This window comes from Amblyraja radiata, chromosome 2 (assembly GCF_010909765.2).
Source record: "Amblyraja radiata isolate CabotCenter1 chromosome 2, sAmbRad1.1.pri, whole genome shotgun sequence".
NCBI classification, from domain to species: Eukaryota; Metazoa; Chordata; class Chondrichthyes; order Rajiformes; family Rajidae; genus Amblyraja; species Amblyraja radiata.
Window position 1 is genome coordinate 115,890,682 of NC_045957.1, and position 17,122 is coordinate 115,907,803.

The 17,122-nt window shown below is 46.3% G+C and overlaps 1 protein-coding gene across 1 annotated transcript in view; it reads right to left on the reverse strand.

Annotated features, from left to right (window-relative positions):
• fam8a1 (family with sequence similarity 8 member A1) overlaps positions 1–16,821 on the reverse strand; it is a 34,355-nt gene extending 17,534 nt beyond the window's left edge. Inside the window, exon 1 of the mRNA XM_033013903.1 lies at positions 15,859–16,821. Coding sequence (XP_032869794.1) covers positions 15,859–16,348 — 490 coding nt within the window. The 5' untranslated portion in view covers positions 16,349–16,821. The remainder of the gene's footprint in view (positions 1–15,858) is intronic.
• Positions 16,822–17,122: the final 301 nt, after the last annotated feature.

Consider the following 17,122-nt stretch of genomic DNA (forward strand, 5'->3'; position numbering starts at 1 on the left):
CCTACTGAGAACCATGTGTATGGCTGCACAAAGTCCAAGTGAGATTTTATGGAGCGCTCACATTCTTGGCAAACCATCAGAGGATAAAAACACTTTGATGTGTTACAATTCCCAGTCTATTTATTTCAAAAAATATTTTTAAATTATAACTTTTGAAAAATTATGTAGAAGCTTATGTATCAGGGCAGCACAGTGGCTCAGCAGTAGAGTTGCTGCCTTACCAGGGTTCTAGCCTGACCATCAGTAGTAAGTAATGATTTGGACAAGGGGATTGAAGGCTTTGTGGCAAAGTTTGCGGATGATACGAAAATAGGTGGAAGGATAGGTAGTGAAGAGAAAGCAGGGACTCTGCTGAACGACTTGGACAGGTTGGGAGAGTGGGCAGAGAAGTGGCAGATGGAATATAGTGTAGCAAAGTGTGGATTCATGCATTTTGGTAGTCGGAATAAAGGCATAGAGTATTTTCTAAATGAGGAGAGAACACAGAAATCAGAGGTGCAAAGGGACTTGGGAGTGCTGGTGCAGGATTCCCAAAAAGTTAATCTGCAAGTCGAATCGGTAGTAAAGAAAGCAAACGCAATGCTAGCATTTAATTCAAGAGGGCTTGTGTACAAAAATAGGGATGTAATACTGAGGCTCTATGCGCTGTAAGGCCACATTTGGAATATTGTGAGCAATTTTGGGCACCATATTCGAGGAAGGATGTGCTGGTTCTGGAGAGGGTCCAGAGGAGGTTTACAAGAATGAACCCAAAAATGAGTAGGTTAACCTATGATGAGCGTTTGCCAGAATTGGGCCTGTTCTTGCTGGAGTTTAGAAGAATAAAGGGGGACCTCATTGAAACAGAATAGTGAAAGGCTTGGATAGAGTGGATGTGGAGAGGCTGCTTCCACTCGTGGGAGTCTAGGACTAAGGGTCATAGCCACAGAATTAAAGGACATTCTTTTAGGAAGACGGGGAGAAATTTCTTTAGTCAGGGGGTGGTGAATCTGTGGAATTCTTTGCCATAGAAGTCTGTGGAGGCCAAGTCAGTAGAAAATTTTAAGGCAGAGATAGATAGATTCTTGAGTAGTACAGGTGTCAGAGGTTATGGGGAGCGGGCAGGAGAATGGGGTTAGGATGGAGCGATAGATCAGCCATGATTGAATGGCAGAGTAGACTTGATGGGCCGAATGGCCCGATTCTACTCCTATTCCTTAGGACAATTGGGAGCGTAGATGGGGCATGTTAGCTGGCATGAGCAGGTTGGGCTGAAGGGCCTGTTCCCACGCTGTATAATTCTAATAACAGGTTTGGAAACATAGGACTCGATAGATAACGTAGTAAACAAAATAAAAGTTCAATAAAAGAATCCTAATAAAGTGCAAAACAAAACTTAACCCAAAAGTCCCTGGTGCATCCAAGGCAATTTGAAGATCAGTCGATAGTTCGTTGTTAGCACTACTTGAAAAGGGAAGCAGGAAGCATGTTTCATAACAACTTTAATTTGAAAAAACGGAGCAGCAGGTGTTTGTGAAAGGCTACGGGAAGGTCCAAGTCGTTGGACGGCTCTTTGAATGAAATAGCACAGGTATGACAGGCCTCCTTCTGTACTCCGGTTTTATAACATACATGGAGAAGTGGGGAGGGAAAATCCGCAAAATAGAAAGGATACATTGACACAGCCCAGGGTTTGGATAGCGATCACTCAGCAAAAAAAATAATCAAAAAGTTAACGGAGAACATGTCTTCCTAACAGTATTACTTCACCAAGCTATCACAAATACAAGTGATAAAGACCACAGATGTTGGAATCTTAAGCAAAGGTACTGGAGGAATTTAGCAGCTCGGGAAGGCACTGGGAACAGGAGTCTCCCAGGTTTAGTTTAGCAGAAACAGGCCCTTCAGCCCACGGAGACAGCGCCTATCCCCGTACACCAACACTATCCTACACACTAGGGACAATTTACAATCTTTACCAAAGCCAATTAGCCTACAAACCTGTATGTCTTTGGAGTATGGGAGGAAACCGGAGCACCCGGAGAAAAGCCACGCAGTCACGAAGAACACAGGAAGTACAGACACCACCTGTCGTCAGGATCAAACCTGGGTCTCTGGTGCTGTAATGCCCCTGTCCCACTTCGGAAACTTGAACGGAAACCTCTGGAGACTTTGCGCCCCACCCAAGGTTTCCGTGCGGTTCCCGGAGGTTTTTGTCAGTCTCCCTACCTGCAACCTCCGGCAACCACCTGCAACCTCCGGGAACCGCACGGAAACCTCGGGTGGGGCGCAAAGTCTCCAGAGGTTTCCGTTCAGGTTTCCTAAGTGGGACAGGGGCATAAGGCAGCAACTCTACTGCTGCGCCACCGTCCTGCCCCACGTGTAAGGATTTTACTGTGAACTCCAGTCCCTGAAATATTCTAGACATGGTGCATAATTTAAGAACCAGAGATATCAGCATGAATAATATTTTGAGCCCATTTAATAATAGCTTGCACAGGATATTACTTTTAATCTGTCCCACCACCAAGAAAAACACTTTCAGATTAGCGTGGCAGTCAGCTTGCAGGAGGATGAGAGGTCATTGCCCACCAGGGGGTGCCGGCGACGGCAGCCTCGCCAAGTCTGTCTTTTTTGTTATTTTTAGTGTGTTTTAAAAGTTTTTTTTTTATTAGAAGTACGGTAAATTACAATAACACACAACACATATATCTTAATACATTTTTTGTACCGCTTCATTTTTTTTTTTTTAAAGCTTTAAGAAAAAGATAGAAGTGAGGAAAGTAAAGAAGGTGCGCAAGAGTTGTGAAGTGCAGGAGAGTGTTGGGAAAAGAAAGCCCCTTAGAAAAGAAGTTAGAGAAGGAAGTAAAGTAAGAAAGTAGACCCTAGAAAAGAAAGAAAAAGAAAGTAAGGACAATCGCTCTATTATAACATTAAACTCCGCAGAAAGACTACCAACCAAGTCTGTTTTTGTTGTTTTATCTCCCAATGCCAGGTCCTGATACCATTTATTTATTTATTTATTTTTAAAATTACTATTGCACCTCATGCTTGTAATAGGTCCATAAACGTAGACCACGTCTTTTGGAATTGGTTTGCTTTATCTGCTAAGAGGAATCTCATCTCTTCCAGATGTAAAGTTTATGTTAATGTTCTCTGGTTTGTTTTATGTGGGGGGAGGGGGAGAGGATCGGGGAAATTCTTTTCAATCTCTTACCCTGCCGGAGATGCGATTGTTTTCTGGATCGTATCTCCGGTCGCTCTGCGGCCTAACGTCATGGAGCTGTAGGCCTTGCTCGGGACTGACTTTGAATCCCACAGCGGGGGGACGTGAACTTACCATTGGAGCCGGTCCCTTGCCTGGGATCGATGCTACAAACGCAGCCTTCAGATTTCACCATCGAGGAGCGCGCAGTCTCGGGCAGAGACCGATGTCGGGAAGCTCCAACAGGTTCAACCAGCCCGGGGTCAGACCACCCGGCACGGAGAAGCTGAGATTCCCTCCTTCCCCCCCCCCCCCCCCCCCCCCCCCCCCCCCCCCCCCCCCCCCCCCCCCCCCCCCCCGCTGTAGGAGCTTGATCACCCCGACGAGGAGGGCTCGAACGCCAGCTACGGGAGCCAGGATCGTCCCGTCAACAGAAGGCTTGAGGCCCCCGATTGCGGGAGAACAAAAAAGGGAAGAGATTTAACTATTTTTTCACCTTCCATCACAGTAAGGAATGTGGAGAAGTCACTGTGGTGGATGTTTATGTTAAAATGTATTGTGTGTTCTGCTGCTTTTTTATTGGTATGACTGTACGGCAAATGAAATTCCTCGTATGCTGCAAAACATATTTGGCTAATAAAGTATTATTATGATTATGATCTTAAAGAGGTATACAAAATCATGAGGGGAATAGATAGGGTGAATGCACAGCATCTTTTACCCAGAGTTTGGGAATCAAGAACCAGAGGACATAGGTTTATGGTGGGAGGGGAAAGATTTAATAGGAATCTGAGGGATTGGGTATATGGAACGAGCTGCCAGAGGAGGTAGTTGAGGTAGGTACAATAACAACTTGGTCCGAGCCATGGATGGGAATGGTTTAGAGGAACATGGGTCAAATGCAGACAAATGGGACTAACATAAATGGAGCATCTTGGTTGGCATGGATAAGTTGGGCCAAATGGCCTGTTTCATTGACTATGACCATCTCTGGTTAACCTCCACATAACTGTACGCTTGTCTTAATATTCCAAATGCTTTACTGTATTATCTCAACACTGAAAATAACCAGACCCTTTCAAAGCCTAATCTGAATGCCATTCATTGCACTCTTGAAATGTTTTTGACCTACGCATGATTTAATTTGCCCGTTGTCGTTCAGTGGATTAAGCCACATCCACTGCCACTCCTGCCCCTGCACATGATCCACATAGTTCTCAATTTCACTGCAAGGATTACTAAAGGGAGGTGTAAACCTTCATGCATTAAATTACCAATGACTGCTCCAAGAAGGCATTACCATGCAAATAACTGGCATTGGTGGTCAGAAATACTACAGATACCCGACCAATGACACACTCCCTTTCTACATGAAAGATATTTTCATCCTGTTGAGAAGCAAAATGATTGTACTGGATTGTGGGGCGTATCACTGATGGGGATGAGTCAGAGTACAGAAGAGAGATCGAGCAACTGTCCATATGGTGCCAGCGCAATAACCTGGCCCTCAACACCAGCAAAACCAAGGAACTGATTGTGGACTTTGGAAGGAGTAGGAGGGGGACCCACAGCCCCATTTATATCAACGGGTCGATGGTTGAAAGGGTCAAGAGCTTCAAATTCCTGGGCGTGCACATCTCTGAAGATCTTTCCTGGTCCGAGAACACTAATGCAATCATCAAAAAAGCACATCAGCGCCTCTACTTCCTGAGAAGATTACGGAGAGTCGGATTGTCAAGGAAGACTCTCTCTAACTTCTACAGGTGCACAGTCGAGAGCATGCTGACCGGTTGCATCGTGGCTTGGTTCGGCAATTTGAGCGCCCTGGAAAGGAAAAGACTACAAAAAGTAGTAAACACTGCCCAGTCCATCATCGGCTCTGACCTTCCTTCCATCGAGGGGATTTATCGCAGTCGCTGCCTCAAAAAGGCTGGCAGTATCATCAAAGACCCACACCATCCTGGCCACACACTCATCTCCCTGCTACCTTCAGGTAGAAGGTACAGGAGCCTGAAGACTGCAACAACCAGGTTCAGGAATAGTTACTTCCCCTCAGCCATCAGGCTATTAAACCTGGCTCGGACAAAACTCTGATTATTACCAACCACTTTCTGTTATTTGCACTATCAGTTTATTTATTCATGTGTGTATATATTTATATCATGGTATATGGACACATTTATCTGTTTTGTAGTAAATGCCTACTATTTTCTGTGTGCTTAAGCAAAGCAAGAATTTCATTGTCCTATACAGGGACACATGACAATAAACTCACTTGAACTTGAACTTGTACTGGATTGTACTGCCAAAGAAACTTTAAATGAAAGTTTACTGGACTCACTCAAACCTAGGATGTCCCACAGGTTTTTTTTCAGCCGTGAAGTGCAGTTGCTGTAGTAATGTTGGAAGTATGGCGGCAGAGTGCTAATTACAGGACCATTACACCAGAGAGAAGTTTAAAAGGTACACAAAAATGCTAGAGAAACTCAGCGGGTGCAGCAGCATCTATGGAGCGAAGGAGATAGGCAACGTTTCGAGCCGAAACCCTTCTTCGGCCCGAAACGTTGCCTATCTCCTTCGCTCCATAGATGCTGCTGCACCCGCTGAGTTTCTCCAGCATTTTTGTGCACCTTCCATTTTCCAGCATCTGCAGTTCCTTCTTAAACTGAGAAATTTAAAACACTGATGGCTGAGAAATTAAAATTAAAATGAATATGAAAATTAAGAAAACTCATTCTTATTAATGAGCTATTATATCCTTGTAAAAACTCACTTGGTGGACTACTTTTGATTCTGAAGAAGAAATTGGTGATGTTCACTTAGGGAACAAGCAAATAAAAATAATTCTGCAATGTACAATGACAAAACGCTCTGATGTATGCATCCATTGCTGTCAGTTCATCTGCAAGGCCATCCAGTGTACAGATACAGGGTGAAGGGAATAACATTTGGTGCAAGGTAAAGTCCGATTAAAGGTATCCCAAGGGTCTTCAATGAGATAGCTCAGGTCCGCTCTCTGGTTGTTCTTCTCATTTGGTTCAATGTTCCCTTTCAGTACATGTGGCAATTAAATACTCTTGACGCTGAATGCTTAGAGCAAGCCATTAATGATGTCTGGCACCAAGTAATCCCAGTGCACACAGACCGAGCACCAAGGAGGTTACTATCAGTGCTGACAGACAGACTGTCGACAGCATTTCCTATTATTCTGCTAATAATCAAAGGTAATTAAGTTTGTTCTGCTGTTAGTGGATATGGTCTGCAAGGCATACCTGGATAATTGTCAGTATAGCTGGATGGATGCCACTGTGTAACTGCACATCCACCAACTTGGCTGGAGATGTGGTACAGGCCCACGTGTTATGCAGTAAAGTTGTGATCGATTTAGGCTTATTATTATCATCATGTGTACCGAGATATAATGAAAAGCTTGAACATAGAACTGTACAGCACAAGAACAGGCCCTTCGGTGTAGAACATGAGAAATGCGGGTTTATTGGATATACTGGTGCATACTGATTAATCTCACCGATGTTCACCTTGGACTCAGATCTGGAATCGGCCATTGCAAGCAGGAGGTAGACAAAAGTGCTGTAGAAACTCAGCGGGTGCAGCAGCATCTATGGAGCGAAGGAAATAGGCAACGTTTCTGGCCAAAACCCTTCTTCAGACACAGGAGGCACAGGTGAGAATTTCACGATGCAGCTTTATAGGATTTTGGTTAGGCTGCATTTGGAGCCATGCAGTTCTGGTAGCCCCATTACAGTTAGGATGTGGAGGCTTTAAGGGGGTGTATCAGAACGCTGCCTGGATTACAGGGGTTTCAGCTACAGAGAGACTTTGTTTTCTCTGGAAAGTCAGAGGATGAGGGGAGATGATAGAAGTTTATAAAATTACTAGACTAAGTGGGACCCGTTGGGTCCCATGTTCACATGGGAGGGCTGGTCTCCCGACGCAATATTCCAGCTCTACATCCAATTCCAATATTGATGGCCAGTGGGGGGGGCTTTCTGGAGTGCTGGTATGGGTTCTTGGGGTGGCAGCTCAGTCCCTCAAGCCTGATCTGCTGGCAGCTCACTCCCTCAAGCCTGATCTGCTGGCAGCTCACTCACAGCTGGTGGGCTGGCAGTTGACTCATGACTATTCCTTGAAATTCCATTTCAAGTAGGGTGCAAGGCCACCAAATTCAAATCCATGTCCCTACCATTTCAAGCAGGGTGCAAGGCCACCAAATTCAAGTGCAGTTTCTTACCACTTTGAGCAGGGTGCAAGGCCACCAAATTCAAGTGCAGTTTCCAACCACTTCAAGCAGGGTGCAAGGCCACCGAATTCAAGTGCAGTTTCATTCCATTTCAAGCAGGGTGCAAGGTCACCAAATTCAAATGCAGCTTCATACCATTTCATGCAGGGTGAAACCACCATAAAACCACACAAAACACCAAACTCACAGTTCAGTAGACATTCAGTGTGTTCAGTTGATTCACAGCTCAGACAGAGTCGTGACCTCTCCCTCCCCCATCATGCAGAGACTGAGCCACACCCACACTTCCGGGTTTTATAACCCCTTCCCCTCCCACCGGAAAAGGTGTGGCTTTCATGCCGTGATTGACAGGAGAGAGATTCTCAACATTTTTTAAACACTAATAACTTTTATTTTTCATTGATGGGAAGAATTCTCTGCACCTGCTCAGCAGAGGGGGGCTGAGTAAGATGGCCAAAAATCACAGCCGTAAGTGGTAGCGTTTTATCTAAAATCAATATAAAGTGCAAACAGGAAGTAAGTGCATTTGCAATAGTGCCTTTCAACTTCAAGCCAAAGCACCCTAACAACCATTTGCAGGCAGTGCCTTTTTACTTCAAACAAACCATATTTTCATTTTCAAACCACATTAAGGGGACTCACAGTTGAGTAGACATTTGTTCAGTGTTATTCAGAGCTCAGAGAGACGTGACCCTTTGGCTTCATCCATCTTGCACAGTGAGTGAGGCACACCACTTCCTGGTTTTATAGTCCCTCACCCTCCCTCTAGCAGGGGCAGCAGAGAGAGTGGTGATTTTTTTTTTTAACATTAATATCTCTGATTTGTCATCAATGGGAAAAATCCTCCGCACCCGGAAGGCGGAGGGGGGCTCTGAACGAGGTGACCAAAAATGACGGCTGCAAAATCTGCCTACCTCTCCTCCACATTCACTGATCCCTGCCTAAACCACAGAACCCTCTTCTCCACAGTGGGCAACCTCCTCAAGTCTCGAGCAAACACTCTCCCTACCTCTACTCCGGATCTCTGCAACTCATTCCTCCACTTTTTCGCTGATAAAATCAGCACCATCTATCAATCTTTATCCCCTGTACCCTACTCCCCAGCATCTACTCCACCACCTACCAAGGCCCCTCCTTTCAACATCTCCACTGACCTCCTTACCCCTCCTCCACACTGCTTCCTCTCCCAGTTTGACCTGGTCACCTCTATTGAAATCTCCAATCTCATCAGCTCTTCCAAACCCACTACTTGCTCCCTCAACCCTCTCCCCACTCCCCTGCTGAAGTCCTGCCTCCCCGTTCTCTGCCCCTACCTCACTAATCTCTTCAACTCCTCATTGTCCCAAGGAATTGTCCCCTCCGCTTTCAAAACTGCTGCTGTCACACCAATCTTAAAGAAACCTGGTCTTGATCCCTCCTCTCTCATTAACTATCGCCCAATCTCAAACCTCCCCTTTCTTTCAAAAACCCTGGAGCGTATCGTTGCGTCGCAACTTCATTCCCACTTCCTTGCGTATAACCTACTTGAACCCCTCCAATCTGGCTTTCGCCCCCTCCATAGCATAGAAACTGCTCTCCTCAAAGCCCTCAACGAGCTCCTCACCTCTGCTGACACTGGTTCCCTCAACATCCTCATCCTCCTCGACCTGAGCGCTGCCTTCGATACAGTGAACCACAACATCCTGCTCACCAGACTCAAAGACCTCGGCATTGAAGGCTCTGCACTCAGCTGGCTCCGTTCCTACCTTTCCAACAGATCCCACTTCATCTCTCTCCACAACCACACCTCTGCTACAGCCACAGTCACTCAAGGCGTTCCCCAAGGCTCCGTACTCGGCCCCCTCCTCTTCATCATCTACATCCTCCCCCTTGGTCAGATACTCCGCCACTTCAACCTGGACTTCCACTGTTACGCCGATGAGACCCAGATCTACCTCTGCACCAAATCCCCCCACAACTCCCCTCTCTCCCATATCAACTCCTGTTTGTCAGCTATAAAAACCTGGATGCAACATAACTTCCTCAAACTCAACAGCGATAAGACAGAATTCCTCCTCATAGGCTCCAAAGCCACACTCAGCAAAATCAATAACCCCACTCTCACCATCGACGGCACCACTGTCTCCCCATCTCCCAAGGCCCGCAACCTTGGCGTGATCTTTGATTCCACCCTCTCCCTTGAGCCTCACATCCGCCATGTCATTAAAACCTCCTTCTTTCATCTCCGCAACATCGCCAAACTCAGACCCTCTCTCACACCTCCCGCTACTGAAAGACTCATCCATGCCTTCATCTCCTCCCGACTGGACTATTGCAACTCACTTCTCCTTGGCATCAGCTCCACCTACATCAACCGACTCCAACTGGTCCAGAACGCAGCCGCCCGACTCATCACCCACACCAAATCCTGGCATCACATCACTCCAGTCCTCAAACAACTTCACTGGCTTCCCATCTCCCACCGGATCACCTACAAAATCCGGATCCTCACCTACAAAGCCCTCCACCATCTGGACCCCCCATATCTCACTGACCTCCTCTCCCCCTACCAACCCTCACGGTCCCTCAGATCCACATCAGCCGGTCTCCTCTCCATCCACAAGTCCAACCTCCGCAGTTTTGGGGACAGAGCCTTCTCCAGGGCAGCTCCCAGGCTCTGGAACTCCCTCCCCCAACTGATCCGCAATTCCGTGTCCCTCACCATCTTCCAGTCCCGCCTCAAGACCCATCTCTTCACCTCTGCCTATCCTTAGCCCCACGTCCCCCTCCCTTTTCATCTGTGCATTAATTGCCTCATATTGTGTTTTGAATTGTATTCTGTCTTTACTTTGTGTACTAGTCATGTCTCTACTATTTATTTCATTCCCCTTACATGTTTTTCCTCTACCTGCTAAATTTTTGTAAGGTGTCCTTGAGACTCTTGAAAGGTGCCCATAAATAAAATTTATTATTATTATTATTGTAGGTGGCGGCGTTCTGTGGTAAATCGCAGCACAGTGGGCCAAAAGCGGTCAAGATCAGCGTTTTAGTAATATTGTATTGTATTGTATTGTATTCAAATTTATTGTCATTGTCTCAGTTAGAGACAACGAAATGAATTTCCCTTACAGGCAGTATCATAAAAATAAAAATAAAAATAAATAATAATAAATAATAAAACATAATATAGGGTGATTTCACGAAAGGTCACTGGAGCGTAGATCCGCACCCACGTGACCGAAAATTTTAACTGGGGGACAAGCGTCACTTCCGGTACATGTTAGTGAATGGGAAAACACGCACTTTCACACCCGTTAAAAACATCGAAAACTGAAGTTTTTGAGCTGCAATTTACTGAGCCGGTCGGGGTGACCGTGAGGAACAGCTACCTAAATTTACAGTCAAAAGAAAAGATAGAAACTAAGGTAAATACAAGAGGGAGCTGAAGGGGCAAAATAAGCGGAAGTTGATAGCGGACATTTTCCGTTGAGATTTAAAGATCCAAAATATCGGGAATTATCGCGTTTGCTCGCTGCATTTAATCAAAAGTGGCATTATTGGCTTTGTTATCTTTATTCATTTGTTAGATGAAAAGTATTAAAAGTTAGAAATCCTTCAGTAAAATTGCAAAATCGCCCATGGTTCTCGGGTGGGTTTTAACATGCAAAATGAACACACTTCTGAAGCTACATTCACCATTTAAATATCCGTGAATCATAAATGCGTCTTGAAATAAATTTTATTCAGATGCAAGCTAAGGAATGGTATAAATGTCAGTTGTTAATTTGACAAAATCAGGATATTTTTTGGCTAATAATAAAATGTCCTGATTTTGTCCCGACCGGCTCAGTAAATTGCAGCTCAAAAACTGTCCGTTTTCGATGTTTTTAACGGGTGTGAAAGTGCGTGTTTTCCCATTCACTAACATGTACCGGAAGTGACGCTTGTCCCCCAGTTAAAATTTTCGGTCACGTGGGTGCGGATCTACGCTCCAGTGACCTTTCGTGAAATCACCCTATAGATGAGAGGCATAGATAGGGTAGGCAGTCAGAACCTTTCTCCCATGGTGGAGATGTCCAACACTAGAGGGCATAGCCATAAGGTGAGGGGAGGGGGGGGGCTAGGTTTAATGGAGATGTGCAGGCACGTTTTTCTTTACTCAGACTAGAGGAGCCCTGGAACGCACTGCCAGGGGTGATGGTGGAGGCAGGGAACCATATTCTGTACTCTATATTTTCCCTTTTTGCTCTTTCTATTGTACTTGAGATTGACTGGACTGTGCTTATCAGATCTGATTTGGATAGCATGCAAAACAAAGCTTTTCGCTGTGCCTCAGTGCGTGACAAAAATAAACCTAAACCTAACCATGTCAGAAGGCATTCAAGAGTTAACCACTTTGCTGTGCGTCTTCCGTCACAAATTGTTCAGACTCGGTACAAGCCAACCTGTTCTTTTCTTTTCAAGAAGGACACTAGTTGAGCAGCTGGAATAACTCGGCGAGTCAGGCGGCATTTCTGGAGAAAAGGAATAGGTGACCTTTCAGGTCGAGAACCTTCTTCAGGGTCTCAACCCGAAACATCACCTATTCCTTTTCTCCAGAGATGCTGCCTGACCCGCTGCGTTACTCCAGCATTTTGTGTCTATCTTGCATGCAAACCAGCATTTGCAGTTCCTTCCTACACAGCTGGATTTGTTTATGCTAATCGTTTAGTTACTAACATTAGCATATATTGTTTTTTTGTTATTCTGTGGTGGGATTGGGTTCATAGGATCTCAGCTTCAAAATCATTAGATACGTACTTAACCAACGCCATACTCTGCTCCATTTATCCCCCATTCAATAGTATGATTGCAAGGGATAAATAAGGTGTCCCCTCTGCTTCAAAATAGTAGCATGGATGCTTTTCAGCTAGATTGTCACATCCAAAATCCTCTTAAATGCCACTATCATGTCTGCCTCAGCAACCGACATCCAAAAGTTGGCACCCTCAACAGTACAAGCTTCCAGGATGAACAAGTTTTTATGATCTAATCTCTGTAATGGATCACAGAACATCACACTCCCGACTCAAAAATAAGAATTAAAAAAATGACCACATGACAGGCATAGATACGGTAGTCAGAACCTTTTTCCTAGGATGGAAAAATCAATTGCGGGCAGCATGGTGGTGCAGCGGTATGCAGCACCGGAGACCCGGATTCGAACCTGACTACGGGTGTTGTCTGTACGGTCTCCAAGTGACTTGCGTGGCTTTTCTCCAAGATCTTCGGTTTCCTCCCATACTCCAAAGACGTACAGGTATTTAGATTAATTGGCTTAGTAAATGTAAAAATTGTCCCTAGCGTGTGTCACATAGGGCTAATATGCGGGGATGGCTGGTCGGCGTGGACCCGGTGGGCCTGTTTCTGCGTTGTATCTCTAAATAAAATACTAGAGGGCGTAGCTTTAAAATGAGAGGGGCAAAGTTTAAGTGAGATATCCAGGGCAAGTTTTATTTTACACAGAGGGTGGTGAGTGCCTGGAACATGCTGCCGGGGTCGGTTGCTGAGGCAGACATGATAGTGGCATTTAAGAGGATTTTGGATACACACATGGATATGCAGAGAATGGAGTGATATGGATTATGTGCAGGTAGATAAGAGATGGTCTAGGCATCATGTTCAGCACAGACATTGCAGATAAAATGCCTGTTCTGTGATGTTCTATGTCCACAGGTGGGACTAGTGCAGATGGGGCGGGGCATGTTGGTCGACGTGGGGAAGTTGGGCCGATGGGCCCGATTCCACATTGTATGACTTCTGTGCACTGCGATCATTGAGCCATCAAAGATAGACACAAAATGTTGGAGGAACGCAGCGGGTCAAGCAGTATCTCTGGAGAAAAGGAATAGGTGACGTTTCAGGTAGAGACCTTTCTTCAGATTGAGGTACTCCAGTATTTTGTGTATCTATGGTGTAAACCTGCATCTGCAGTTCCTGCCGACGCATCAATGAGCCATCATTACTGTGCCATCGGTTAAGAATGCCATTAGACCAATATTTACACTCACAAGCTTGAGTGGTTAACTTTGCTCTAATCCTATGACAATTATTCTGTAGTATTCACAAGTTTATTCATCTCAATTCTGCATGTATCTGATTTCCCAGATGTAATAGGGGTGGTTATATAGAACAGGCTGCCAGATGAGGTCGTTGATGTAGGTACTATAAAAACATTTAAAGACACTTGGGCAGGAACATGGATAGGAAAGATTTAAAGGGATACGAGCCAAACACGGGCAAATGGGACATCTTGGTCTCGACATCGATGAGATGATCTGAAGGACCAGTTTCCGTGCTGACTGGCTCAATGACTCTAATGAAGCAGACCCAAATTTTTTTTAATACACGTGGAGTTCTGTATTATATCCACAGGGAGTTATATTTAAGTTCATTAAAATCTTGTTTGTGTAAAACACAGCATTTGCTCTGACAGATCCTTCCCACCGGCAGCATCCCCAGAAGAGGCAGCGGTGGGAGAGAATGGGATACAGCAACAGTAGGAAACAGGTCCTGGTGGACAGAGCTGGGTCCCAAAAGGATTATCTGCAATTGTTTTGTACTGTTTAAATGGAACGCTGGATTAGACAGGGCAAAATATCACAGGGTGAATGTGGCAAGGGAAGACTGGATATAAACAGTTGTTTTCTCAAAAACAGAGGTGTTAAAAAAAAAATTCCAAGTTAGCAACTCCTGGCTGATGCCGTTTGACCCGCTGAGTTACTCCAGCACTGTCTTTTTATGCATGTTAGCCGCCATCTGCAATTACTTGTGTCAACATCTCAAGGCTTTGTTTGAATCACCATTACCTGCTTATCATTATATGCAGAGATATGTAGAAGAGATTAGTTTATCTTGTTAGGCATAGACATTGTGGGTAGAAGGGCCTGTTGGTGCGCTGTACTGATCTATTCTTGCACTAGGATTTCCACAATTCTACATTCAACATTTACTGATGAGTTGTAAACACAGGAAAATACCAAATAGAGTCAGTAATAGCCATTCAGCCCTAAAGCCCCCGTCACTCATTAAGATCATGGATAGTCTTCCACCTCAATGCCATTTTCTAGCACCATTTTCAGATACTTTGATTTCCAGAGTGCTCAGACATCTGTCACTCTGTTTTGAACGAACACAGCAACTGAGTATAGAGAACTCCAATGGTTCATCAATCTATGAATGAAGACATTTCTCCTCATCTCAGGCCTAACCAGCTTACCACCGAGTCCCTATTACCTTTTTGTCCACCCATCCCCTTCCACCCATATCCCTCCCTCCGGCTTTACATTTCACTCCTCATCTCTCCTCAGCCAGCAGGAATCTGAGGGGTAACTTTTTGCACACAGAGGGTGGTGGGTGTATGGAACAAGCTACCAGAGGAGGTAGTTGAGACAGGGACTATCCCAACATTTCAGAAACAGTTAGAGAGGTACATGGAAAGGACAGGTTTGAAGGGATATGGACCAAACGCAGGCAGGTGGGACATATTGGCCGGTGTGGGCAAGTTGGGCCGAAGGATTGTTCCACACTATCACTCTATCCAACACTCTGTCTGCTTTTCATCTCTAGCCTTTATAGTTTACTCCAACCATTTACTGCCAAAACAAACTCCTCTCACCTGTATCCACCCATCACTCCACATCCACTCTATCCATGCCTTTCACTATTTGGTAAGTTTCAATGAAGACTCCCTCATCCTTCTAAACTCCAGCATGTACAGGCCCAGTGCCATCAAATATTCAACATATGTTAACCCAACGCATTGAATAGACAATGGGTGCAGGAGTAGGCCATTCGGCCCTTCGAGCCAACACCACCATTCACTGTGATCATGGCTGATCATCCAAAAGCAGCACCCCGTTCCTGCCTTCTCCCCATATCCCTTGACTACGCTATCTTTAAGTGCTCTTTCTAATGATTCCTGGGATCATTATTGTAAACATCCTCTGGACCCTCTCCAGCGCCAGCACATCCTTCCCCAGATATGGGGCACAAAACTGTTTGCAATACTCAAAAAATGTGGTCTGACCAGCGCCTCATAGAGCCTCAGCATTATATCCTTGTTTTTGCATTTTACCCCCCCCCCCCCCCCCTTGAAACAATTGCTGGCATTGCATTTGCCTTCCTTACCACCGATTCGGTAGTAAATATCAGCGTTTTTTATTTTTAAACTATGAATTGGCCTCCACAGCCATCTGTGGCAATGAATTCCACAGACTCACCACCCTCTGACTGAAGAAATTCCTCCTCATCTCCTTCCTCAATCAAGGGACGTCCTTTAATTCTGAGGCTGTGACCTCTGGTCCTAAACTCTCCCACTACGTGGGAAACATCCTCTCCACATCCACTCTGTCCAGGCCTTTCACTGTTGTGCAGCAGCCGAGCTCTGCCTTACCTCCCGGGTGCCCGTTGCCCGCTTGTTGTGGTGTATTTGGGGTGGTCAAGCGGCCGCCGCCGGTGTTGCCCGAGGCTGTGGCCACCTCCTGCTGCTGCTGCTGCTGCTGCTGCTGGCCCCGGCTCTGTGCCTCGGCCGGTGCCGCCAAGTACGGCCCGTAGAGCGAGAAGGGGTTGATGGCGGTTCCAGCGTCGCCCTGGCGGCCCACGGCACCCGGGTAGTAAGGAGGGAGCGGTGGGCCGGTCACGGCCGCCATCATCATGGTGGTCGCCCAGCTCTGCCACTGTACGTAGCCGTAATATTGCCACAGCCATTCCTGCACTTTCCTGCAGTATTCCCCGGGGCTGTAGCTCCCGGGGGCGACTGCTTGGCCGACGTAGTGGCGGCGGCGGCTCGGACCGTCTGTGCCTCGGGACGGAGAGCGGGAACCGCCGCCATCGTTGTCATCGAGCCCGGAGCCGGGCTTCCCTCCGCCGCGCGGCGTCGCCATGACTGCAGGCTCCAGGCGGGACGAGGTGTAGACGCTGTGTTGGGTTTTTATTTCCCCCACGTTGTACAGCTCTACGCCATCTCCTTAAAAAGCAACGCCAAGCTTTGCATTCGATTTAATGCACCGGGTGCTATGCATCTAGATATGCATTGCAATGCAGCTTCCACCAGAAGACCAGAGGGGGAGGGGAGGGGAGGAGTCACATTAGCAAAGTGCATCAATGCCCCGCTCTGTCTGCAGCTCCCAGGGTCCAGGCGAGACTAGTGCCTGGATAGTGTCGCTGTGTTTCTCCACACCGTCTCTTTAAAATGCAACGCAAAGCTTTGGATTTAATTTAATGCACGAGGTGCTATGCATTGCAATGCAGAAAAAGACAGGAGGGGAGGAGGAAGCTCATTTGCAAAAGTCTCATCGATTCCCCGCTCTGTCTGCAGCTCCCAGGGACCGAGCTCCAAGCTGACGCATGCGCCACCGCCGCACCGAGCGACACGTCATCCCCAGTCGGACCCGTCCATTCCTCCCCTGCGGGGGTGCGACCACTTCCCTTTATTCATATAAAGGCCCATTTTCAACTATTAACCCACATGACGTCCATATGCGGGGTATGAAATAATTATTAGATTAAGAGCGGTCGGAAAATGCTGGTTTGAGGTTCTGAGGGAAGTAGTGGGTATTTCATGTTCTTGTATTCCCCCCCGCGGTGCTGAGGGAGAGAGGGGGGGAGGTGCAAATACATGGACTTTCTCCCCACTGCCACCACTTCCCTTTACCCAC